Source organism: Mugil cephalus, chromosome 6, assembly GCF_022458985.1.
Source record: "Mugil cephalus isolate CIBA_MC_2020 chromosome 6, CIBA_Mcephalus_1.1, whole genome shotgun sequence".
NCBI lineage: Eukaryota > Metazoa > Chordata > Actinopteri > Mugiliformes > Mugilidae > Mugil > Mugil cephalus.
The window spans coordinates 16,193,671-16,221,606 of record NC_061775.1 but is presented as its reverse complement, the minus strand read 5'-3'; the positions used below and the strand labels follow the sequence as shown (position 1 = coordinate 16,221,606).

The window sequence follows — 27,936 nt, the reverse complement described above, 5'->3', positions numbered from 1 at the left end:
ACAAAAAACCCAGAGCAGTAACATAAAGTTGGGCCCACATGAAAGGAAGAACTGCAGAAAATGAAAACACGTGAATTGTGGCTGCGAAATGAGGAAGGAATGGAAATGGAAAAGTGACGACACAAATGAAAGGATAAACGGTGTCCGGAACAGGAGCAGGAGAGGGGGAGAAATAACAAGCGAGGCGGACAGACAGAGCCATAGAGGAAGCTGAAAAGAAGATAGCTGAGGTTAATGTGGCGCTATTCCTTTCTGCCGCAGCCTACCGGGCGGGGGACGAACTGCCGTGGAGCCCGGAGATAGATGCGGGACGTTTCTGGTCTTGAGCACCGCGGATTTACTCCAGCGGGCACGATCATTTTTTAATAAACACTGAATTATAACAAACAACAGCGCAAGATGAGCAGGCATTCAAATCAGCTTTAACTCCCCTCCGGTGTCGGCTTAGCTTCGAAATGGTAGGACAAAAACCTATTCTGTTGTAGAGTGTTTCTTCCTATCTGTGTGCTGCTGCTTCGTATTTTTCCAAAATACGCAATGCGAGGAGCTGAATGAGTAACATACACTGCGCAGCTGAAAGTGGAGCAGAAAGCGGCCTCTTTGCATTTCTCCAAATGTCAACAAGCCAGTTTTTCTTTATTTCTTTCTGTCCTTTTAGTTTTCTTGCGGCGTCCGATTGTGGTCCCATCCGCGACGCTTGCCCGCGAAGAGACGCTGAACTTCATTCAGAATCGCCCAAATAAAATATTTGTGTGCGTGATGGCAAATAGACACTCCGGAACAACACAACTCTACAGCAACGCTGAATTGCCAGTGCCCGTCCCTTAAATTCGGCGCACACACACCGAGCGCAAAACTCTCCATACTTTCATAAAATCCCAACTTTTCCAGTCGGTTCGCTTATTCATTCATCTGGCGTTTTCCACCTTAACAAGCCGCGCTGGCATGAGACTGCAGCGTTTAACGATTGTTGCAAGTTTAATTTGTATTGTCCTAGTACGCTTTTTACCTAATATGTCTGTGCCGAATTTGCCAACAGGCCATCTAAGGAGGGGTGGGTTCGTGTCACGCGTGAAACAATGTGTACGCCTCTCGTAAAACAAATCAACTCTAAAGTCCCGCAGTTCTGAATGAAGTTTTGAATGTGTGTCGCCAAGGTGCAGGAGAGCGAGGTTATCTCGGCGTCGCGCAGGCTTGATCCCAGCGGCCAAAAATGTGCCTGCTTCTCGACCCATGACGGCTGGATGTTAATCGCAAAACACGGGCTGTGGCGTGGATCGGTTTCAGGTGTGAAAGTCGAGGGATGAAAGTTGGGGCTTTGTGGCCGGTCTTGCTGCAGCAGGCCCAGGGTGTCCTGTTCCGGTCGCTACGCCGTGTGGTGGAAGGCCAAGTTGAAGTTCAGTTCAAGCCTCTAACCCTCCCGGTTTGTGGACGAGTGGATGTTTATGCGCGTTTGTGTTAGTCAGCAGAAAATGGCCGCAGTTAGAGCCAGCGGGCTGAGTTAGAATGACAAGCCGACAGAGGCCCTCCTCCGCCGGCTCATTACCGAGGCAGAGTCCCGCTAGGAAAACACCGATCTTCCCCATGACCGAGACAACTAGTCACCCAGTTCACCTCAGTCTGAAACACACAAAACCTCTTAATAAAGTTGAGATGTGAGCCACTCTACAAGTAAGCTTTCCTAGGCTGGAGGCTATTTAATAGATAGCTGAGGCATCACCAGAGCTTCAGTGTGCACAAAGTTTGATGTTGAAGTAAAGTCCTGATTATTGATCACTTCTCCAAAACAAGACCCATCACATTTTTTTTTTGTCATACATACAACTGACACATCCATTTCCCATATTTCCATGTTTAGTTATTTATTTATTTTAGCAATGGTAGATAAAGTATTCAGCTCTTTACTGAAGTAAAAGTGGCATTAACACAGTGATCTTGTTACACATAAAAGCATTGCATGGGAGCACATCAGTGTTATTAGAAAAATGCAGCCTGGTTAACTTCGGCTATGAAAAGTATTCATTTTGGGATAAAAGCTATTCAGACAAGAAGAGGTTTCTAAGTTTTAAATCCTACATTATATGATATTTCCTAAGGTGATTTATTACGCCATTATTCGTTTTCTGCATATATGTGATATGAATCCAAGCTGTTGAAGACCACGACATAGAGCCATAGTGCCTGCTGTAGCACCCTGTGTATGAAGTAATCCTGAGATAAACTGGTGGAGGAAGAGGGCAGCAGAGCCTGCAGCTTGAATAGTCCATAGTTTGGGATGGGCTGAATTCATGATGTCATTTAACTTCTTTTTCTTTTCTTTCGTGATCCTTCATCTCCTTCCTTTCTCTTGTGACATGCTCCGTTTCACCTCTGCGCATACTCACTGGACATTGATTGCCTCGAACTTTTCTCTGTTTTGCTTTCTGCGGGGGGAATTTTCCGGAGCCTAAACTTTCTGGCATGTCATCGTTTCTGGAGTTAACGTGGCAGAGTCATCTGAGGCAACCAGAGCTCTCTCTCATGTCTGGGTTCTTCGTAAAAAAAAAAAAAAAAAAAATCAGCATTTTCTCCAACCCACAGGCACAGCTGCCTAACTACATCAGTGTGGAAGAGCATGTAGCAATCTGCTTAAGAACAGGCAACGCTATGGGGATGTAAATTGTCCACCCAGGAATATTTATGTTAATACAAAGCCAAAGCGCGCTATTATCAAAATGATGTGTTCTTCCCTCTCCGCTCCTCTACGTGTCTCAGGTGAAAATGCTTATTTTTCCCCTTCACCAGTAGGAGATAAAACACCCTGTACAGTTTTTATTATAGTTATGTGAATACAATTATAATTTCTCTTTCCTTCGGCCTTTTTGCCATTTTATTGGATAATTCCTAATTGAATAGGACGCCATGCAACAAAGGCGACATTTAAATTCCCTCATAGATTTAATAGCATTCATTTATTTTCTCCTTTTTTTTTGCATTTGATCAAAAAACTTGAAAAACATAGCCCCAGGTCATTGCTTGAGAAGTTTCAGTACTGTACTTTCATATTCGGTTTCTTTTAGCCTGGAAACCTAACAAGTGACCTAAGTAGAGTCTGAATGCCACACCTGACTCCTCCATACTTTCTTTTTTGCATATTCTCCTCTTTTCACTTTCTGACCTCTCCATTCTTGCCCATTGGTTGTGGTCTACCGCTGGACCATAGCATTGCGGTACCACAAACTGGCTCCTCGCATGCTGTCTGTTCAAAAACCAACAAGAAAACAGAGAAAGACTGAAGAGGGAGAGAAGTTACTGCCAGTCAGCAGGGAGCATGACAACAACCTGCCCACCGCCGTGATTTAGCGACATGGTCCTTAATCTTTCTAGCAGATGACATACTGGAGACAATGGCCTTGACTGTGTACATTCAGTAGCCGCTGCATTAATTCAATTCAGTTCAGTTAAATTTTATTTATATAGCGTCAACAACAATAGAAATTGTCTCAAGAACCTTTTACAGATCCCAGAGCTTGAAAGGTGACAGAGGCAAAGAAAAAACTTTGGTCAGACGTAACATTATGACCACCTTTCTAACATTGTGTAGGTCTCCCTTGTGCCTCTCAAACAGTGGTGACTCATCAGAGAATGGACATGGGCCTTCTGAGGGTGACCTGTGGTGTCTGGCAACACAATGTTGTGTTTGGGTCCTATGGGGTGTGAATCAGGCTAGCTCTAATGCATCCCACAGATCCTTGACCAGTTTGGGATCTAGTGAATTTGGAGGCCAGGTCAACGCCTTGTGTTTTTCTTCTGCATCCTGCGGTGCGACTGGTCTAGGTGGGTGGTACATGTCTAAGAAAGATCCACATGAATGTCAAGTCCAAAGGTTTCCCAGCAGAACACTGTAATGTCACAGGATGGTCAGTGTGGTTTACTTTTCCAGTCAGTGGTCATAATGTTGTGGCTAAATCGGTACACGCATGTAATTAAAGCATATATGTAGAACATAATAATGTTATATACAGGAGTACAAGGTAAAGCTGGTGCATTTTGCACGAGAGACTGAGATGAGTGAATATAAGCAAGACCAAAGTGGTATAAAAATACAGCTGAGTGTCATCTGCAGAGCAATGGAAATTTATGCAGCGTTTCCTTAATAATATTGTCTAAGGGAAGCTTGTATAATGTGAAAAGTATTTGCCCAAGTAGAAAAGCCTTTCTACCTCTAGCACAGAACCCTGAGGAACATCAAGAATAAAACTTTAAATTCAACTCCTATCAGTGTATATTTAACTTGCTGATTATATTAGATTAGTTATTGTATATTGACTGTACCAACTACTCTAATGTAATCAGAATACTGGGATTGTCTATTGTACGTCCAATATGTGTCTGTTTGTATATTGTAGTCTGTTAAAGGAAGTCCATAACTTACTTTTGTGTAAAGCACTGACAAGTATAGACACAAGTCCATCATCTGATGCCAGGAAGAGATTGTTGGTAACTTCAACCAGTGCTGCTCCTGTGCTTAGAGTAGGAGGTCAATTACCGTCTTGGGAGGGTACAGAGCACCAGTGGAAACAGCTTTAGTTCGGGATACAAATAAGGTTGGTTGGATGAGTATAGAAAGAATCAGAGAATTTGAGGTGGGCAGCGCAGGGCTTAACAATAGGCTTAACATGTTGGATTCCAACCCAATAGACATGTAGCTGTACTATCATTAAAAGGGAGTGAGTAGGTGGTTGCAGTGCTGCACTGATATTTGGGTACAGTGGCCTCCGTTTACACAGAACCTTCCCTAGTGCCTGAGATGTCCACCTTCACAAGAAAATGATGATCTGGATGAGGTCTAAAGAGGACACTGGCTGATTCAAATAAAACAAATAAAATATAACATTAACGTCGTTGGTCTGTGATATAAATATAATTCAAGTCATTTTAATCATTGTCAAAATTGTTGAATCTGTGAATTTCCATTTGTGGGCCAAGCACGTAAGTCGTTTTATAAAAGAATGGTTACAGAAAAACAACAACAACAGCAAAAAAAATCAATTAATGGCCAACAAAATGAATGTTTTGGAATCGGCAAATCAATTTCCTGACCTTAATCGAATAATAGAAATGTTGCAGAAGGAGCTGAAATAAATCCTCACAGAAATGTCAAATACAATGACACAACGTTTTAGACTGATTGTAACACAGAAGAAGAGTTGGAACAACAATCACTACTTTAATTGGTTTAACCTTCAATAACCACTGAAGACTGATGAAGACTGCTGTCTGTTTTGTCGTGTATGCTGATAACCTGGTAGAAATTATTATATACACCCACTACTACCACGTTCATCATTGTGAGTTTTGATCCATCCACATTTTCTTGAACCAAGTATAACCCCCTGTTTTATTACATTATATGCTTGGACCAACAGTCAATTAAAGCAGTCTCAGTAATGTACTGATGTTACTCTGGGATACTATTTCCATATTTAGCTTTTTAAGCAGCAGGTGGTGAAAATGTGGAAAGGTTAGCCAGCAACTGTTTGTCTATGTTCCGTTCTGATTAGTAAGCTACAGTGTTTTTCCCCTTTCATTGGTTGAATAAATGGAACCAGGGTAGGTGAGTTACACTTCTACTTTAGGACATGCATGTGCAAAAATAAGTGTTCTTTAATTATCCATTATAAAAATTGGTTGATGTTTTTTATTTATTGTAGCTAATAGAGGTGATTCAGGTTGACTTGAAGGGGCAGAACATGACTGTGATGATGATTTGGTGCTTGTGGGAGACAATAGACTGTGACTCAGTAGGTAGAGAGGTTAGAGGTTCAATCCCCAGAATGTACCACATACCAAAGTGTCCTTGAGTAAGACACTGAACCTCTGTGACTGTAAAACACTTTGAGTTTCAGTATGTAGGAAAGTGCTATATAAAAACAAGACCATTTACCATTAGCAATAGACAATAGTCTGAATTACCGAGCTAACGAATGCTAACATGAGAGAACCTGACTGCAGACGTCTCAATACTAATGTAACAGAATAATCTCTGCTTCCCAAAAGTAATTTGCTGCCTCCACGTCCCCGTAAAGTAAAAAAAAAAATCTATTTCACGAAAATAACGATGCAGTTAAGTCGTGTTTCGTCGACAGAGTTGAGACTTTTCACCCTGAATCCTGAACGTCACCCAGTCTGAGCAGACGCACAAATATTCACTGCAGTCACACGATGAAAAGCAGCTTCTTTTTGATAGGATGTTTTTCTTATTCTCGAATACAAATAATTTGAAAACTATTTGTTCGAAATAAATATTTGTATAAAAAAAAAAAAAAAAAAACGCTTAGTTATTCGTTATTTTTGCCTGTCTGAACACCATATTTGGGTTCGACTCCACCCCTTGTAGGTAGGTAGGTAGATTCTCTAAATTCTCTTTTGGACTTAAAACCACGTCTGTGTAGATTTTGCTGTATTCTTGGGTCAGTTTGTCTTCCTGGGTTTTTTGATATTTTGCTGCATTCCTTTCAACCTAGACCTTTTCAGACATCCAAGGCCTTCCTCTGAGAAGCAGTTTCACAGCATGATGCTGCCGCCACCGTGCTTCGCAGCGGGGTGCTTGTCGTGACTGTCTCATCAAAAACATTCTTCCTGTTGACCGTGGAATCCTCCACAGATGAACTCTTGTCGAGATTTATTAAGAGCTTCATCCCTCTCATAAAGCTTTCAGCCGTGCAACAGTTATTGTAAGCAGAGTCTCTCCTATCTGAGCTGCAGCAGCTTTTAACTCCCCTCTTTCTCTTTAGTCTCCTTCTTGCACGGCCGCTCATTTTGTGAGGACAGTTCGCTCTAGGCAGGTCCGCACATAAGGCCTGTGCCACCCATTTCTGTATGATGTATTTATCTGAACTCCAGAGTGACATTTTATTGGACATTTTATTTGTACCCATTCCCTGACTTAAACTTTCCATAACAATTTGTCAGAGTTGCTTGGGGTGTTAGTTTGTCTTCATGGTGTAATTGTAGCTGGGAATACTGATTCATCAGTGACTGGACCTCCCAAACACAAGTGTCTCTATACTGAGACACAGTCACCGCCCTCAGGTGATCTTCATTTGACTAATTTTGAGACTAGACACCTCCGTGGAATTAGTTCACTTGAAAGGAAGCACTCACTCATTCCGGGCTATATATATTTTATTCAATTGCCTTTTTTTTTTTTTTAGTTTTTAATTTGATAGTAGAGATTATACTTGTGATAAGAATATAGCGAGTGGACTTATTAAACCAAACTGATGGTTTCCATCATGACAAAAGCCACTCTCAAAGTAAAAGCTCCAGTAAAAAATACTACTCTCAAATACTGTATGTAAAAGACTCGCGTTGGCCCCTGTAGACCAACTTTAATATAATTTCACAAACTTACTTCAGCGTAAATATTTAACGTATAAAGTTACGTTGATTTACAGATCAATTTGTAACCTAAGATTTTTTGCAGACGTTGTAAAAAATAATTTAAATGGTGGAAAATGGTGGACTCTTTCTTCTGCAAGACATACCATCACACCCCATTCTAAGAGCAACTCAGCAGCTTAAACGGATACTGAGTCATGAAATCCTTCAGCAACCAAACCTCATTTTCATAATGAAATACACTGCAGGCGATAACCGTCTTGTACTGTGTCTTTCTGTTTTGTTTTTGATTTTTTTTCCATACAGGATGAGTTCCATCCTTTCATTGAGGCTCTGCTGCCCCAGGTCCGTGCCTTCGCCTACACATGGTTCAACCTCCAGGCCAGGAAAAGGAAATACTTCAAAAAACACGAGAAGAGGATGACTAAAGAAGAAGAGAGAGCCGTCAAAGATGAACTACTGGGGGAGAAGGCAGAGGTGGGATGGATAAGTGGAGAGGTGGATAACTGAAATTTGCATATAAATTCATTTTGAAGCAGTTTAAATAATTTATTTTGCATCCAAACTGTGTGCACCTAAGTTATTCATAGCCACACCAGGGTTTTACGACACATTCATATATTTAATGTATTCCAAAATAACAGTGTGTTATTAAATTTAGTATTAATATGTATTGAACTGTATCTCTTCCTTTACAATATCGTTATTTTCGTAGGTTAAGCAGAAGTGGGCCAGTCGTCTTTTGGCTAAGCTAAGAAAGGACATTAGACCTGAATGCAGAGAAGACTTTGTGCTGTCAATCACCGGGAAGAAAGCCGCCTGTTGTGTGTTGTCCAACCCCGACCAGAAAGGCAAAATGAGACGCATAGATTGTCTCCGACAAGCAGACAAGGTAAACTGTGTTTTATTGTATTTGTTGGAGACAAGCTAAGGTGTGTATTTTATTCTGTCTCGTATGTCGTTGAGGCACAGTTTGCCATATGCAGGGGACACCTGTCACGGCATCATTTGATGATACACAGACAGTTTGTTGATGGAGGGATTTTAGCCCGTCCCTCGGTACAGAACAGTCCTGAGATGTTGTTGGGTTTCCTCAGATGAACTGCTAGCCTTTCTGTCGGATTAACATCAGGACTGCCACACAAACGCTGGTTCATTAGCGACAAAGTGACATTTCCTTCCATTGTTGGCGCATCTAAATTTTGTCTGTACACGACAAGCTTGATTCATAACAGCTGCAGTGGCTAAGACAGCAACATATTAACAAACAACGCTAACTGATATAGTTCGATTTCGCAATGTCAGACACCTGGGTTGTGTTTCTTTTAAACTAAAGTTAGCAGCACAACAAACTTGTGCTACCACCTGAAACAACATGGAGCAGGAGCTGCAAATAATCCGTGTGAATAGCGCTGGCTAACGAGAACTATATGTGATGATGCTCTGATGTTAATTTTCTGCTCAGCATTGTCACAAAGATGCCCTTTTTTGTATTGTTCTTGCTTGATTGGATGTTACATTTGCCACAATAATTTAATGAAGAAAACTGTTTTGACTCATGATTTGTCTTGAGTTCATGTAGGCAGAAAGAAATCAATTAATATCGACAACAAACAGCAAATCGCTTATTCTCCCAGCACCATGTAAACGTATGAGTATAACTGTAACTCTTTAACATTGCCAGGCAGCTGGATTCTCAGCCAGATTAACCCTACTAAATTTTCTTCTGTGTGCTTGTGGCAGATCCATTATGGTCAGAAAACCGCTTGCAGGCATGTTTAAGTGTAAAAGCTGTCACTTAAATCTTTTATCTGCAGCTTTTTTTTAATCAGATATGGCAACAATTTTCTGTTACCTTACGACATACGAACACTTTGGTACTCTATAGTTATGTTTGTAGATTTGATTTTTTTAAGTTAGCATGTGATTAAATCTCCTGCTAAAAGTTTTTGAATGTACCGGCCTAATCTGTGCCCAAGTACAACTTGTCAGATGGTTCTACGTAACGTAGTTTGGCTCCGACATGTTTCATAGTACGATGAACTAACAACCCAAGGCTATCACAAGTTTTCACACTTTAATACTTACTATTACTAATGTAACGGACTCTTACAACATTATTTCACGTATAAAACTTCCAAGATGCAGCAGTGAAGACAAAGAAATCTGGTCTCCAGACTGGATCTGGGTGTGAAGTCAGATTCCCTGTGAGACGACCTTTGCGCAACTGTCCTGATTCAGCAGTTGCACCTGAGGTTCTGCTCTACTTTACTTTCTGTCTGTACAGTTCCTGTTTTTAAAACCAGATATCTGAATTACTACTGCCTAGAACACGTTTTCCTGTTTCCTTGATTTCAATACCACTTTCTTTGTCAGTCACGAGTTGTTTTACTTCTTGCATTCGTGCATTTTCTGCTCTTGATGATAGTTCCTGCTTTGTATTCTTGTTGTTGTTGCTAGAAATCAAATCTCGTATCAGTACGAGAGTACACAATCTATTTTGGGTGCACCGCACATGTAGCATGTTGTCAATGTGGGGCCACCTGGTTACGACACGCTGCATGGTAATAAACACACCGCAGAATATATCCTTATGAATATGTTCAGTGGTGTCGCATCCACGGCAGGACATTAGTGCAACAACATGAACCCTGAGGTTATTTTTAGAGTTATAAATGTTGTCCTGGTCAGCAATTAAATTAACAGTGAATCAGTATTATACACCTCAGGACGAGGACTGACGCAGTTAATCCACAGAACGAGTAATTATTTTGTTTTTCGTCTTTTTCCGAGGTGTGGAGATTGGACCTGGTGATGGTTATCCTTTTTAAAGGGATCCCACTGGAAAGCACCGATGGCGAACGTCTCGTGAAAGGAGGCCAGTGTTCCAACCCGATACTCTGCGTCCAGCCTCGACACATCTCCGTCTCTGTCAAAGAGCTCGACCTCTACCTCGCTTACTACGTACACGAGAGAGGTATTTACCAGCACTCATTATAGTGGCGTCCTCATATGGCCCCGGCCAGCATGGAATAGTCTACAGCAAGTTACATGTTTTCATCCTTTTGTTAGTATAAATATGTTTTATCTTTATTTTCATTCATTTTTCACAGATAACGTCCTCCACTGTAATAGCACATCACTATTATATCCAAATTTGCACATTTTAGACAGTGTGTTCCTCCTAGCAAACAACGTTTCCTCATGTAGATACATTACTTTAGATCAGTGGTTCCCAACCCGGGGTCCGCGCCCCCTTCAGGGACGTGTAAAGTCAATGTCATGATATCAGAAGTCTGACATTTCCTAGTTGGAATATAGAATTTCCAAATTTTCGTGAAGGCATCATCTAAGCCGGCGTTTGTTTCATCGAAGTCACTAAATTTTTGAAGCCAGGAGAATGTGTCCTAACTGCAGACAAAGGATTCAATAGTAAAAATAATACTAACTAATATTAAATGTTAGAATGTAAATGTTGCAATTTTAGTTTTTTTGTATAAATTGAAAATGAATTAAATGGTTAAATTGCTAATCGAATAATTCCAATATATATATATGTGTAAAGCATATCAAATGCAATTCTTATAAACCTTGTTGTGCAACCGAGTCTAAACCAATGGTCCAAACAGACCTAGCTACCTGTTGTATCTAAGTCATTCTCCAATATATTGGTGAGGTGGACCACCACTCTTTCCTAGAATAGAAAATAGAAAGGAATACTATAGTAGTAAAACACCTTGGGTTCCTCGGGTTATCCTCAGGCTCAGGCTCCATTTACACTATTGGGACTATCCTGTAGGACACCTTTTTTTAACCTGGACAACCACACAGTGGCACTTGTTCTACTTTCCTACTTTTTCTCCGTCTGTTTTTCCACAGAGGCGGACCAGAGGAGCCCTCCCAGTTGTACAGGAGTTGGTTCTGATCAGGAGGACAGTCGAACTGCCAACATAGGTAGTGTAGCTGTTAATGTAGCTATATGGCTAAACCAAAAGTTCTGTGTGACCCGAGTCATTAAATGTAAATCACATCATGTTTCTGCAGATGGTCCAGAGTTCCAAGAGAGTTTTGTGACATCAGGCGTTTTTACTGTTACTGAACTGGTCCAGGTGACGAGAAGTAAGTCTCAGTTACAACGATTATGATTATTAGCCTTTACCCACCTGTGCTACCAAAGTGCATTGTTTCACGAAATATTCCACACTGTTCATGTTTGAGCTACGTTGTGCATGGCATGTCGTTATGTCTACAGACAGACTTTCAAACCATTAAACACAGGGAATATGAACTCTTAAGGTCTCCAATTATAATGTGGATGTTTATTTTTATAGCATTTGCAAATCAGAAGCCTGCAGTTACCATCACTTGATTAAATGTCAAATAGCATACAGTATACTGTATATATAAGTAAGTATTCATGATATACTTTGTATGGGAACATATTCCATTAATTACATAAGTGCTTCTTTGCATAGGGTCAACTGAGCCACTCCGCCCACCTTAGCGAGAGTGAATTCACTAAAAAGAGACCTTGAATTAATTGATGCAAATAAGTTTACTGGTAGACGGGACGTGAGGGAAATAGACGGAGGGATGAGAGGAGTTGAAGAGAAAGCATCAAGGCTGCAGAATTTTTCCAGATGAGATGAGGGTTCCTGTAATGAAAAGTGGAAGTGGAAGAAAAGAAAAGAGTAGGGATGAGGAGGGTGGGAGATGAGAACTGAAGAGAGGGGAGAGGGTTAAGGCACAACCTTTATAGGTGAGTGCGGTAAATATTAGTAAATATCAAACATGGAGCAACACACAAGTTCAGTATTTAGCATCTGAGAGTTGAACAGGAGGTTTTACTGTTATGACTGATCCGATGTATGAATCATAAAGGAGCCAGGGTGTCATGTTTACCAATATAATGTATATTAAGTGATTACTTTAACATATTCATGCACTTCACTTCACAGCTGGTTAGGGTGTCTGATTAGCACTAATAATACTTTGGCATTAAACTGGCCAATAGACAGAAATATATAATTCATAGACACAGAGTCTGTTTTCTCTTTTGTAGCTCCGGTAATAACAGGAGTCGGTTCTGGTTTCTCCATGGGGGAGCTCCAGGGTCATCTGGGCTACGACCTCAACCAGTCTGTCAACCAGCCAGTCAGCCTCAGACGATCCCTGGCCAGCACCTCATCCAGCGGGTAATTTCACACTCATCATTGCATGTTTTGGTACGGCCACGTCTGTGAGGACATTAATGGACATGATCTGTTCCCCACCCTAAATATAATTTATTCATAAATTTTAAGAGGATCAATTATTCCATCGTGTTGAAGTAAACTGAATTTATTGTCAAAATGTCCTAGTCTGGCATAGAGATCCACCCTCGCCTCTGTGTGACCCCGTTTTTAGAGGCTTAAAATAATAATAATAATAATAATAAGTGTTTCATAAACACATAAAACGATTTTACAGAAATAACCAAAAGCAATTTGTAGAACTTAATCAACTGAGGCTGAGAGGATACTAATAGGTCTGGGGACATAGGACATTATCTGGAAAATGTCTAACAGAAGCCCCTGTTCTGTACAAGTTCCCCAACTCCAACCTTTGGAAGAACTTCTAATGCGCTAAAGTTTAGGCTGAGAACAGGAAATCTCAGTGTGCCTCATTCAAAGCCTCTGGCAGCCAGAGGGAGCTGTGGTCAGAAGGTCACTGGTGTCAGTCATGGTGGCAACCTGAGAGCTGCTGGTGGAAACCAGTGATAAAGGAAGCTGTCAAAACCAGACAGGAGGCCTTTTGGGCTTTGCCAGCTTTGGGGTCGGTGGAAGCGCTTTACATGTACTGGGAGGCCAGAGGGGAATGTAGAAGGACTTATTACAGTATGTACAAATGAAGAAATAAACGTTGCATATGCGAATACAACTAAAGACTAAGACGTGTTTTAAATATATTTGAAATATTAAACATGTAAGAGATTCTCATTCACAGCCTACAAGCTTTGCAGTTGCAATTATAATAAAATTTCTGCATTGTTCCACTCCTCAAGCTAAAATACATGTAGGGCAATAAAAGTTGGATGGAAGAGAATATTTCCATTCCTCCTGCTCTGAAATATACGAACTGAGCTAAAACTATTCAATGTGTGCGTCCACAACAAAGTTCAGAATCAGCATGTGGTTTATTGCCACTGGTCAGGAAGCCCAGACTAACTGATTAAAAGATGTTTAATAAACATATTTTGTCATACTTCGCATAGTTATTCCCATTTGAGCAGTGATCCATTGCGCAATGTTTTTATGTGCGGACAGATGCCATCACGGTCACAAACCATATTTGGAAGCACAGCTTCATTGGATGTGTTTTGTAGGGGGAGTAGTATTTTCTGTGTGCGAGCTGCAGCTGGATACGGTCGCATGTAGTGGCTGAGTGCTGTCACATTCACAGTGGGACATGTAACTTATTGTCGCAGCACTTGCGTGATCGCTCAGGCTGCAGAAAAGGGTGATGGCAGTCCTTGAAGCAGACGCATGTGATGTATAGATAGAGATTTGATTCAAGGTGTGCCGCTCAGCACAGGTGTTAACGCAGCCACGGTGCAGCGAGGATGCACAAGATGCACCATTTTCTCAGACCACATTTGGCCACATTCTCTCTGGCAGTACGAACACGATGCATCCTGGCACACATCGAAGAACCACTTACTCAACCACAAGCCTCCCGTACACAACAAACAAAACATTCCAGTTGTTTGCGTAATATTCCACTGCGCACCAAGTGATGCAGTCATTTATTTCAGTGGGTGCACGGGAACACAGATCCAGTCACAAGTGGTCGCTGCAGACACATGTGGAGATTCGTTCTCATCTCAGGTGTGAGGTGGCGTACTGACACTGCACTCCCGTGACTGGTATGTGGCCCTACTTCCAAACAGCATTTTTACTCTTAGTCTGGTGCTGCAGCCTAAGAGGTCAGATCTCCCTCGGTGCATCTTGGATGTGTTTACAGGTGCACTTGATACCATTATTGGATTATGCACTGCATGTAAATGTCAGGTGTGACTAGCGCCGCGTTAAATTAAAGGAAATCAATCAAATTCGAAACTTTGTGGGACTGAACACCAGGTACACGGTTACAGACTGACATACACATTGTTGTTGACTATTCCAGACACAGCTACAGCATCACTGGAAAGGTCTCCCTAAATGCAACCATGCCACAATATGACAAGTGAAGGACGTCTGCCCTTTTCTGACCTGGCGCTGCTTAAAAGTTTGTGCCGCTCAAAATCTAAAAATGAATTAAAACGTTGTTAGCGTTGTTTTTGTAGTTTTGACTAAAATTCTCCATTCATTCATTCAAAACATCAGCAGATCTTCCCGAAAGCAGACAAAGAGAACCCAAATGAAAGTAACACACTTTGACATAGACCTCAGATTCTCTGGGCTTACAGTGGTCTTAAACGTCTATTCCACGACTACGGACTAACTTCTTTTTAAGCTCACTGCCCGCAGCACTGTGAAACCGTAATCCTACATGTCTGTGTCTACAGGAGTAAGCGCCATAAGTCTGGCTCTATGGAGGAAGACGCTGATAGTCCAGGTGGAGAGTATTACCACTCACCTTCATCTCCTGCCAGCAGTTCCAGGAACTGGACTGATGACATGGAAGGAGGTAACACAATAACAACGAGAATAAGACTAATACACCTCCAGTCTTGCATGTGTGCACATCTGGGTGGCAGAAAGAAAGTTTGTATGAAAATGCATCAAAATTAGATTTAATTAGTAATCATTGTTTGGGCAGAAAATGTAGTCTGATACACCTCTCGCTAATTGTCGTAAAATGATTCATTTTTTAATACCCAGTGTGAAACTGGAAACATCTGTGGGTGGTTTCCACTTGTCTGTTTTTGTTTCATCATATGAAATTTCTTCGAAAAGTAAGATCTTTATCCGAATGTGCCTCTTGAGACCATAATCTGGTCGTTTTAGTGGGTCGTCTTCTCCTTCACATTATCAGTGTTGTTTCGTTTCCAGATATGAGCCTCTCATTTAAACCAAACTATTCTACTTTGGTCTCATCTGTCCACAGAAAAAAAATTAAAAAAAATACTTAAATGTCTTCTGGCTTGTCCACATGATCGTTGGGAAACTGCAGACGAGAGCTTCCCACTCATAAACAGTAACATTAGCCAATGTGAGAGAAGCCTTTAGTTGTTTAGAAGTTAGCTTGGGGCCTTTTGGTATCTCTCAGACTATTATACATATTTCTTTCGGAGGGATCTTTGTTTGTCGTCTTAAGTCTCCTCCGTTTGACTGTGGATTTGTTCCTTTCAGACTCTTTAGAGATGGTTTTGTAGCCCTTTTCCAGCCTGATGAGCAGCAACAACAACTCTTTTTTTTCTAAGGACAAGGAGAGCTCCTCTGTCCGTGCCATCGCACACTTCCACAAACATCTGTTATGATGATCAGACAGAGACAGATTTTCTTTAAGCAAAACAGGACACAGAGCAACACCTGAGTCTCATTACACTGAGTGGAAACTCTTATGAACAGATGGACTCTAATTTGGCCTCGAAATGAACTTGTAATTCTAGAGTTGCACTTCATCTTTCAATATTAGCTCATTTTCCTGAATACACAAATGCCAAAGCATAAAGCTTCAGAATCATTTATTTGATTTAGGTTCTCTTTGTCTACTTACATGACTGATGATGTTTTGAATCAAGTATTTGAGTGTGAATACTTTTAATCAGCACTGTATATATTTCTCTATTAGGCAGGCCGTGGTTTAGGTTGTATCCTGGACAGACAGTGAGCTGCATGGTCTCAGTGTCAACATCTGTGCAGTTTCATTGAATGAATATGGTGCATTTTAGACACAGCGTTATATATTAGTAGACACCTGTCCTACCATGTGATTTGTGTGTGATTCAGGTTTGTCTCCTCCAGTAAAGAAGTCAGAGATGGACAGTCCGTCTCCCCAGGAAGACTCACCGAGAATGGGCTCCTTCACTCAGCACCACCGGCCTGTCATCGCAGTTCACAGCGGTCAGTAGCACACACACACACACACACACACACACACACATACACACACACACACACACGTATACACACAGATCATTTTCTTCTGCTGGAAAAGTACAAACCGTCATTTTAATTCTTTTAATTTTTTTTCCTCAGGTCTGTCTCGGAGTCCCCATCCCTCCTCGTCTCTTCACTTCCCGTCCTCCTCCTACTTCCCCCACGGAGCAATCCGGTATCCCCCCCACCTAACCCAGGACCCACTAAAAGACCTGGTCTCCTTAGCCTGCGACCCTGCCAATCAAAGCCCCAGTTCAGTGAGTACAGTGAGTCATCAGATGGCCAAATGTTGGTCCTTTTCTTCAAGGGCTCAGATAAGATGTAAAACACTTATTTGATACCTTTACACGTTTATTCTTGATTGGTGTTAATAATTACAGTTTAAAATTTGCTTTAAAGTAATACTACTACTTGGTGTCAAGGCAGAAACACTGAAGACATAGTTTTGAAATTTAGACAAAACATTTTTTACCCTGTTTGTACCATGTACTTTCAACATGTACAGGGTAGTTAAAAAGCTTACAGTGTAACTTTGTTCTCATTGCATCAATTATTTTTACTCCTTTACAGAAAACCATTGTTATTCTTATATTTGTCTTTATAAGAACACTTTTTTACACTGGAAATGTAAATTATTATGTTTTCTCCAGCTGTATACAACACCACACTTCATGAGAGTCATCTGTCTACATATATATTCCTGCTGGCCACACTGTTTAATTTGTCTGTCCCTCATTTCTCCAGCTGAATGGCAGCAACCAGGTGAAAGTTCCCAGTCACTACATCTCCTCTCAGATGCTGACCACCCCTGGACCAGTATCTTCTCTGGCTGCTCCCCGGTCCTCCCTTCCGAGGCCGACACTTCCTACAGAGTCGAAGGCCACTACCACGTCCTCTGATGGGGGAGCAAACTCCCCCACATCACCCAGTAAGTGGTTTCAGATCTATATATGAACTATGTATAGTATGCTGCAGGCATAGAACATCAGGGGGATATTTCATCCTGTGGGAAATTTGGATTTATTGAACTAAATTTCTCTTTGCAAGCTGATAGTTGGTTGGGTAAGTTGATGGCAACCCGATGGTATCTGTAGATGAGGTCCATTTTTCACACCAGAACACACACTGTTGTTGTAATTGCTGCAGCCGACAACAGACTTCAGCACAATTTAGAGTTTAGGAGCTGTGTCCAGTTTAAGATTTGAAAGTAGGTTCAGTGGGGGCTGGGAACATGACAAGAATGCGGAGTGTCTTATCAGTAGCAGGAAGCATGTTGGACAGTCTGAGACACTTACATCCCAACAAATCAAATAGTGAGGTTAGCTCGGATGTTAACACATCAGCTCGCTCACAATAAGGACAGTTTTGGACAGATTTCTGTGTCTACCGCCAAAAAGCGATCACGGTGAATTGTGTAGTCTTGACGCAGGTTTAGACAAATCTCAGTTATGTGGACAGATTTTGTTAAAGGTGCAGCATTGTTCCACTTTTATGGCCTCGAGCTTTGAGAGATTACGAGACCTGATTTTATTTTTAAACACCCTCAGCATACTCTGCCCCTGGGACACCCCCTGCCAATCGCTCCTCCTTTGTTGGAGTCACCCCCCGAGACCCTGGTGGACTCTACCAGGCCCAGGTTAGTACCAGCAACTCTATAGACCTGACAAACCAAAAAGCAATTTCCAGATATCTGCTGGATGTCAAATTTATACTGTGATTTCTTCTTCTACAAATGAAGAAGAGGTAGAATCAATAAGATGATTGTTTCATGTATACCTCTCGACTCTGGCATAGCATCCCTTCTCTTTGTTCACTCTGTAATATTACTATAATCGCTTTCAATGAACTCTTATAGGTAAGAGATTTAGCAAATGCCAGGTTGCAGGTGTGTGTATACTGCATACTACAAAAGTTATACATAGGACGGGAGTTAGCGGATGAAGGGGAGTCTCAAATGGTTTAAGTCAGTAAATTTTAATTTGTGTTTTTGTCTCTTTTCCAGTCTTGGTATCTGGGCAACTGAGTGAACTCTGCAGGAAAGGTAATTGTCCTGGCAGGAATGTCCTGGAGGAAAGGAAACAATGTTGTCAAGACGTTGCCAAAGGAAAAATATATTCAGCTTTGTAGTAATGAGGGGTTCATACATATATAGATATACATCACAGTATATTTATATATGTGTTGGTAGCCGGAAGACACGGTCTGGATGGAAGAAGGGAGCTGCTCTCACTCTGTCTTTTAACAGCCCCATGAACTACTCTATATGACACCGCGTAGCTGACACAAAGGGGCACTTGTGTGAGCTGTGATTTTCAAGTTAAACTATCGGATTGGTGCAGTGGTCTGGTTGGTCAAAATGGACTAGAGACCAGGACCAGCCATCAACACACCAGATCCTTAGAAGACTAAGACCTAACTGTTTCCCCAGGACGTGGTCTGTTTCCCTGGGACGGATGTCAGCCTTTACCCCTGTACCCTGGGTCTTTACACTAAACCCAGTACATGGCCTATATAGACCTCGCACCCCGTTCAACAACCCAGAATGCCCCTCTCTGCTGCAGGTGCTGCTTATAATATATGCAAATAAGAAAGAACGAGAGATCCTATTGTTAACATATGTAATGTTTTGTTGCACTTTTCTGTTACTGATTCGTTTGAAGAAAATGACAAGGTGAAAGGCACTTTGTTTTTTTTTCTCTCCACCAAAAGATAGAGGCTTTGCCTTTTTTTATTATTGACAATCATCAGCCTGACACCTTTAAGTTGCCGTGTGACGCTCATGTTTTTAAGACTGTTGGATAAGGCTTTTTAAAACAATTTAAAACAATAATAGTAATATAAGAGCTATACTTCTGCCTCCTTGCAATAGAATACCCAGTAGCGTACCCGTATAGACCCACGCCCGGTTTTCCCGTTAACTGGGTTGGCCTGCATGAAACAGCCATGACGTTGGTGGTTTTCCACATGGACAAAGGTACAGTGTTTTGAGTTGACATGCACCTGTCACTAGAAATCAAGGAAACTCTTTTAGAACTAAAAAAAAAATAAATAAAATAGAGAGACAAGTCAGAGAAGAGGAAGTGTGTGTGCGTGTGAGTGTGTGTATATGAAAGAGAGATTCGTGGATCCTTGGCTAAGGTTGGGGTTATGTTAGGGTTAGACTTAGCAAATTAGTCATTAGCGCTAGGCTTAAGAATGTAAGTCTATGCACATTCCCCAGGTAAGTTTATGTCTCAAAGAACACTGTGACAGGTGGATTAGAGCGAGACACGCCTGTAGGAGGCACTGCACTATGATGACCATGGTTAAATTCTGGTGGTGCTGGTGAATTATTGAAGTTATTGATGCTAAAATGAGGTCAGGTCACGCACATTCTGACTCAATCCGAGCACAAAATCCAGGTATCTTGTCCGTCTCTGGAACGTGTAGGGGTAAACCCTTGCAGGGTCCGCTGTATAACTCAATCCCAACACAATTTGAACAGTCCGCGGAGGAACACCAGCTGTAGTGTTTGGTTACTGTTCAGGCTCAGTGAGACGGAGACAGACGAATGAAAGAGCATGTCTCTTTGGGTCAAACCTCGGTGGTTAAGCAGTGCCAACAAGCAACAAATCCAGAATTTGAAGCCATAATTGAGGATCTTCAGTGCAATGTGCATTTCTATCGTGCTTCTGTGTGTCACTTAGTTCTGGCAGACTTTTTATGGCTTTAGTTATTTTAATAATGTTTTTAGAACCATTTTTTTTATCTTTAAATGTTGAATGTTGCATTTTATCATAGTCTGGAATGTCTTCAAACATTTAACATGTCACATTTAATCCAATTCCAAACATTAATTCCTCTCTTTAGTAACTGCAGCATCTCAAAACCACATGTTTTTTGAAGTAACCGTGAGTTTCTTAACCAACAGGATACAGTCCAGAAAGAGGTTATGAATGTTTCAATGGAAAATGTCAGCGTGTCTAAACGTTGATCCGTAATTGTTAATAATTGAAATAATTCATGAATAAGTTGATTAAATAAATAATAGTCAGAAGCAGAGATGCAGTCAGATCAAGCAAAGATGAAGTTTTTGCAGTTTTGTTACTCACGGGAAATGTTACCCAGCTATATGCCATTTTTATGTCCCTATAAATATCATTTATCTGCCTCGAAGATGTTCCTTAAAGGAGGAACAATAGATTCAAATCCGTTTTTCCAACCACTGCCATAGTCTGAGCAGTAACCCAATCTATGGTCCAGTTCTTCAGACTCTGCGCTTCAGCACATTCAATATGAAATACATAGAAAATATGTATCACCAAATATATGATATTTACAAACTCCTTTAACACAGCACAGTAAACTGAGAATGCTCTCCAGAATGTCGTCTTACATAACGACTTGTAAACCGAACCACAGAGGGTTTACTGTGAGATTAAATCCCGGGTAAGCCTCAAAAGACATTAAACTGCTCTGCGGTTTGCAAAACCATATAAAAACAAATCCGTGGAATACTGAGGACGGATGAAACAAAACGAAGCCTCAATCAAACAGTTTGAAAGAGGAAAGTAAAGTGAAACTGAACATTTACTGAGTCGATAAAAGCAACGCGGGTTTTCATAAAAATATACTAACTTCATACTTTATTTTTTAATTTTATTTAAGGGGTATCTGCAGTGTAGCCTGGAAGAGCATCGTCAGAGTCTGTCTATGAGCTGACACCTGGAACATATTAAACAAGAGGATAAATAACCGTCTGCCCCTAAAGCCCTCAGCACAATGTTCTTAACCTTTGGTTTGATAAGATGGGATAAGATAATCCTTTTTTTTCATCCCACATTTCAGAATGTGCTTTAGCTCATGGCCTGAAGAACAACAACAAAAAATAAATCAAACATGCATAACTTTTTTAAATATTTATGGGTTGGACAGTACATCCAGTGATAAAGATACAGTCAGTGCGATTATTGGTTTGGATTTATAGTGAATTCACTCACCAAGCTGCAGTAAAAGATACTTTTTACGCTATTAAAGTCTTTCACTTGCAAGAATGTGCACCAACTCTACCTGTAGAGGGTGGCTGGGTATGTTCAGATGAAGAGCAGTCAGTACTGAAATATTGATTTTTATCTTTGACATTCAACTGACGGAAAGGCATCTTTCTATCGACGCTGTACATACTATGCAGTCTGGCACCACCCTGAATTCGCTTCGTGTTCCGTCCGAACACGGGTGTCAGAGCGTTTCCTCCTTTTTTTCCCAGGGGTTTGGGGTTCACATAAGTCAGTGCCTACGAAAGGGGTTCAGAATTTAGAGTGAAAGTTGCCGGTATGAGCTTGGTTTTGATTTAAAGTTCGGTTAAACTTGGCTTAAAGCTGATGTATACTGCATGGTGCTGCCCTGGTCGCTGTGCTGACCTAAAGAATGCATGGCTCAACCTGATGATACCTCTCCATCTCAGTCCTGCTCTTCGTCCTCCTTTTCCTCTCTCTTTCTCTCTCTCTTAAACTTCTATTTTGCACGATATTTCATAAAGAGACATTATGTGCCTTGCCTTTAGTCAAAGAATAATAATACATTATGGGAAAGTGATCATACTTTTTTATGGCACAGCTGATAGCGCTTAATAAACGGCATGTTGGATTGCTTGACATAGTACGTTAGCAGATGCACTGATTATTTTGGTTGTGGCTACGTGTCACCAGAGATACTAGCTTCAATATTAACTCAGTAAACGCAACACGAGACAACGGGGCAGGTGTGTATCCTCTCCTCTACTCAACTAATGAGTGAGCATTTACACCGTCGTCAAAGGAATAGTTTGTAGAATTTCCTGTCACATGAGAAAGATGATTTTTCTTCCCCCTGTAAAGTAGCCCGTAGATACTCAGCTTACTAAACACACAATGTGTTTGGCTTAGCTTTGTGCTGAGCTGACCTAAGCACACCCCAGCCCTTCCCACAATGACACTCAGTTAATTTTTTTTTATTTTTTCTGATGCTTTGTCTGACATGTTTCATCTTGTGACTAAGGTCCGGTTGTCATCCAATGACCTAAGTGTGAAATCGGTCGTGTTACATGTAAGAGGTGGCCATATGTACAAAGGTCAAACTATAGAGGGTATGCATGTGACGTCACAGCCAGCGACGTCTCCGTGGTTACGGCCACTGAGTGGCAAAAAGTGAGAGTTGAACGTGGAGATTAGCTGCATTAGTTTGAATCATAGGCTTTAATGGGGTCTAAATTATAATTTTTTATTTTTTTTTAAAAGGCGAAGGGCTGTTGTGCGAATGACTGTACCGACACGTTTGAAAAGCAGTCGGAGATGTATTTTATAGCGATATCTCCGACTGCCAAAGAAAAGAGAAGTAAATGGATCGCTGCCTTATAAAGAAACAACTGGAATCCAGGCACAGAAACCTGGTGCTGTTGTTCACATTTAGTGTCAGGTCATTTTTGCTGTATTTTTTTAAAATTTTGTTTATTAAGTCATGCCTTATGTTACTTCTGAAGTTACGTTCTGGAGAGTTGTCAGATAAGTATGTGGATGTTGTTGTCTTGGTGTAGTTACGACTGACAGTAACTATTTCAGTTCCAAGATAGGTAACAATAAAACACTAAGCGTAATATTTGTGAGCACTTACTATCCTTTTAATACAGTATTGTATGGCTAACGTTACCAATCAGTAAAGCTTTTAGCGTTACCATCTTTTAATGAGCTACATTTTATCATAACTGAAATGACCTAAAAACTAACTTAAATTAACTGAAACTGAGGCTAATCCGCTTTTCCAGTTCCATTCTAGTTCGTATGGATCATTGTCGAGTCCAGTTGTCCTTAATTTGATCAGATAATCCACATTTTTTCACAGTCTCGCTGTGTTTACTGATACATTTCACTGTGTTTTTGTCACTGAAGGGGGCGTGGCCTCAGGCGGCAGTGACGTCAATGCGTATCCTCTATTGTGCTGATGCAAAGGTGTCATGATTGCTTGTAATTTACACTCCAGATACAGACGCTTTATTTAATCTGACAGTGGAAATAGCTTCTGAATTACAGCTCCTACTTTGAGTAAGCCCTGGATAAACAGGTGGCTGGAAATGAGTTAAGGAAAAGAACTCCAGTTCCCGAAATGTTGGGCCGTCCTTTTAAGAAATGTATTTTTTTTTTCATAGATATCATTTGCCATACTCAGGTGTTGATTGCACTTGCTGATTTAATTCAGTGCCTCTGCTGTTTAGTGTTAAGTCCTTCATTAATGTTCCCATTGCAAACAAAGTGCTTTTTTTTTTCAAAGATGCTGCTCAGCATTGTCAACATCTTTTGTTTGTTTGTTTGTTTGTTTTTTTCTAAATAATTTGTGTTAAAAACATAAAAATCCCGTTCGATAGTACTTAATCCAGGGAAAAAAACTTTCACTGTATTGTGAATATTTTGGCATTTTGCCATTATTGCCAAGTCACTTATCTAATGTAACTGAAGCGTGTTAAACGTGTTCAAGTTTGAGTTTCGAAGCTTTGACCAGTCAAAAGAACAACATCAGTTCACCTGTGTGATGACTCCGACCATGTGACTAATGTCACCACGTGTGATAAGGTACTACAAAGGTAATAGATGACTTTGAATTTTACATGTTGCATGCACTTAATTCTATTCTTAGTCAACATGGCATTTAGGTTCATTTTAGATATTCCTTGAGTTGTTATATTTACTTTGCTTATAGAATAATATGTTTAAACACAGCAATGTGTATAAAAATATGTACAACATGAACTTATTAGTTATAAAACGATGTGTAGAATGCGTAAGTCTGTTGTGTTTGTGCATTTTAATTTGGCTCTCTTAAGACGGTGGCCAAGTAACTGCGTAAGTGAACCCATGAAATGGGGAAACTCTGTGGCTGGTTTAGTAATAAAGTTGAGTTTATGATGGGTAAGTCTTGGATGTCAGGTTAAGTGAAGTGAAACGGTGAAATTGAATGCATAACAGTGTTTAGAAAAATGTATGACTGGACCTGAGACTAGTACACGATTTTTTAAAAATGACACCCTTTTCTTCCATTTTTTTGAGTTAAGCTGACCTATGAGTGTTTCTTTTTTGTTATAGCTCCGCCCATGTGGAATATGTCCTTAAATTTAGTAGAATTCATGTAATTAAGTTCACGTTCAACAGTAAACAGACACGTTGCATTAAAAAAAAAAAAAAAAGCCTTTATAAAATTGTTATTAAAATGCAAATAATGTAGTAGATTTACACAGACCTAAGACCTGCAGTACTATCACACCAGACCTGGCTTGAGTTTGAGCTGAGCTACATCTCATATTATTCACCCAAGTGACAAGTACTTAATAAATAACCTCATAATGGTGCTACTTTTTGTTTTCATTACTGCAACACTGACACCCTTTTAACCTTCAAAGCCATTGGCTAGACTAACGTGAACCAGGCCAAGATTTAGTTTATAATTTTCAGTTTGACCCTGGTGATTCACCCGAGACGGATGCAGCTTAACATTGCAAGTAGGAGGATGAAAGCTCTTTCCTTTCCTGCAAAAGGCATTAAGCTGCGTTATGGCAAAACCAGTAAATGAACTAACTGAAAGGTCAAGTGTTGTATGGTTGCTGTAGCCTGTTACAGATACTTTGAGGCTGTTTTTTTTTTTAAACAGATGATTTGTGGGAATCCTTTAGCCACGTTCAACATTTCAATCCTCCATTTATGTCCTATTTAAAGGCACGTGATCGAAAAGCTGTAGATATTTTTTTGAATGTAAGGTTGTTGGTACACAGTGCAAAAAAAAAGAAAAAACAGTGTCTACAAAATGTATTAGAGACATTTCATGATCATAAATAAACCGCAAATGCAACGACCAATCCAAAGAGACATAGTTATAAAGCTGAAGTTTTAATAAGTTCTTATCGACATTTAGGGGAAATAATAGCCTGCAGACTATTTCTCTCCCTCTCTTGCAACCTCTAACCTAGCGTACCACTGACTATGATGTCTCTAATAATAAAATAAATCTCTACAAGCAGTGCCTAACATTTTACTGCTGGTTAAACTGTGCAGGATGTGTTGAATGGAAAACTGGAGCACACGGCGTTGCCATCACTAGTGCAGGTCCTGAGGTGCCGTAAACAAACCAAAGATTTGAAGAAGTTTTCAAAGAAGCGCTGAAAGAACATTTTTAAGAGGGATTAAGGTTCGGTCATTTGAGAGTTTATGGTCCTTCGCCGTTCGCTGGTAGATTTTTGTTTTGGTTCATGGACTGAAGCTGTGTCCTGTTTTCATTTTCTTTCAAGAATGCACTTTAATGAAACTCTAAATGCAGCTAACAAATGTTAAAACACGTAAAAGGGACACAAAATTGACAGAGGGCAGATTAGGGGCGAACTCGGCATGTGAAGGCTAAATAATGAACAATTACTGATCCAGTATTATAGTGAGCTCCCTTGTCTGCTTTATTTTGTGATGTGATTCGACGTATCACAAACACAATGTTGATCAGTTGCTAAATTGACAATGTTACACTGTTGCCACACACCTAATAATTATAGTGTTTCTGGCAATATGGTAAAGAGTTGCTTCGTGCTACCTGTGTTTAATTTAAGACACGGCATAAATATGACCGGTTGGTTTTTAAAAATTTTGTTTAAATATTCACATTCGAATGCTTAGCTCCTCTCTCTCTCTATTTATATATATATATTTATATATATATATATATAAAACAAAATCCAATAATGAAAATTACAATATTATTTGGTGTGGATTTTTAACCTTTTTTTTATTATTTTTTATTTATTTTCTCTGTGGTACAAATCAAGTGTTGTTCAGGCGCAATTAGAAAGTTTCCGGTGTCATTTCTCCTGCCGATTCCTTTATGTGCTGGTACGTCGCTAGCGCACAGTTTATGTCGGGTTGTTTTTCTCAGAGAATATTTGATTTGAGCGCATATTTCAATCATTTTTTTCATGAAATTGTTAAAACACTGAGTAAGTAAGTAAGTAAGTAAGTAAGAGACTGCTGTGCTGACTTGCACATACACAACACCAGCGATAGCAAATGCAGGATGAGAGCTCATCAACCTACTGCATGACTTGAAGTTTTTGTTTCAGTTCAGCTATGGGATGACAACAATAAATTTCAATATGTTGATATGTTATACACGATGAGTTTCTCTGATACGTAAAAAAATAACCAGTGTGTGGTGAAAGTGGTGTCCCCTCTCACGAGTTATTTTACTTGCTTTACTGAAACACCTCATTCACCTTGGTCACTTCCATCTTTCCTGACTAATGAGCTTATCCTGATGTCAAGTTTCACCACCCGATGACACAGCTGCTGTGACAATACAAGCAAATAGTAGATGAGGTTGAGGCAAGTCTACCATGTGCTGATAGTGGTTCTGACTCGATTGTTTCTGTGGAAAGGGCTGCTGCTCTGGACTATCCTGTAGTTAGAAGCAGCTTTAAAACAAAACCTTTAAGTACTTTTTTTTTTCTTTCTTTCAGACACATTTTCTGCTGAAGCAATTGTCATTTATCAGTGTTTATTTTGCATGATGTAAACTAAGGGACTGGACAAACGGTGGTATGGTCCTGCTTGAATGTGTCATAGTTTGAGTGACAGCTGTCCGGACCTGTGTCTCTGATCCAGTGTTGTCCATCAGCCGTGGGCCATATTGACATTTTTAGACCTATATTTAGCTATTGCTATGAGCAGATTCTGATGAATTTATTACTGGAAATGAGTATGTTTCCCTATGCAAAAATGTACCATGAATAAACAAGCTATGCTACAATTCAGCCAGTGGGATTCTTTTTCTTTTTCGTGTCTTTTATACCTGAATTTGTGGTGTGGACAACAACCCTGCCTTGCAACACAACGCATAAGGAACAGAATAACAGAGATAATAGTTTGAGGAGTTATCTGATGTTAAAAATAAATCACATGGTTTATAAGTTAGAGTGGACTTTAAATATAAAACATGACCAATTTAAGTTTCTCATCCTGCCAATTGTTGATATGAGAACAATGAGCAGGAATTTATAAAATGTAAAAAATGTGTTTTGTTGTATGTTTTGTTTGGGCTGTTTGGGATTTTCCCTCAGTGCACTACCTTGATTGTGTCTTTTGTTGATTGATGCATTTGGTTCATTTTGATTTTTGAATGAAACACAACAGAATGAACTAACCACACAACAAAGAAGGAGAAGAAGAAAGACAGGAAGAGAGTATTAAGGAAAAGAGGGAAAGGAAAATATAGATGAAGAAAGAAGAAGACAAAAGTAAGGAAGAAGACGACGACTGAGGGAAAGAAGAAGAGGGAAAGGAATACGAAAACTAAGAAAAAAGTAAAAAGATGAAGAAAGAAAGGAAATAAATGAAAGGAAAAAAATGGAGAGGAGATGGAGAAAGAAGAAAAGGGAAAGGAATAGAAAGATTCAGAAAAGAAACGAGGTGGAGGAAGAAGAAATGGGAAA

General features: G+C 40.2%; 1 protein-coding gene across 3 annotated transcripts; it reads left to right on the top strand.

The window, feature by feature from the left end:
- On the top strand, window positions 1–27,258 carry nfic (nuclear factor I/C). 3 transcript variants are annotated; one of them, XM_047587252.1, is made up of 13 exons: window positions 1–458; window positions 7,690–7,881; window positions 8,099–8,275; window positions 10,177–10,360; window positions 11,263–11,337; window positions 11,428–11,502; window positions 12,446–12,578; window positions 14,930–15,051; window positions 16,332–16,430; window positions 16,566–16,723; window positions 17,211–17,394; window positions 18,014–18,102; window positions 18,469–27,258. In XM_047587252.1, the coding sequence occupies exons 1-13, from the start codon at window positions 456–458 to the stop codon at window positions 18,487–18,489; spliced, it is 1,512 nt and encodes a 503-aa protein (XP_047443208.1). In that variant the 5' UTR covers window positions 1–455; the 3' UTR covers window positions 18,490–27,258. The 3 variants fall into 3 exon arrangements, with proteins under 3 accessions (XP_047443208.1, XP_047443207.1, XP_047443209.1); XM_047587251.1 differs by having other exon boundaries at window positions 3–458; window positions 16,317–16,430; XM_047587253.1 differs by having other exon boundaries at window positions 6–458; window positions 7,690–7,860; window positions 16,317–16,430.
- Window positions 27,259–27,936: the final 678 nt, after the last annotated feature.

What these genes read in the sequence shown, in the direction of transcription:
- nfic (XM_047587251.1), top strand. An exon ending in GCCAGCACCTCATCCAGCGG is followed by an intron (nt 12,579 to 14,929) that starts GTAATTTCACAC and finishes CTGTGTCTACAG; the next exon opens with GAGTAAGCGCCATAAGTCTG. An exon ending in TGTCATCGCAGTTCACAGCG is followed by an intron (nt 16,431 to 16,565) that starts GTCAGTAGCACA and finishes TTTTTTCCTCAG; the next exon opens with GTCTGTCTCGGAGTCCCCAT.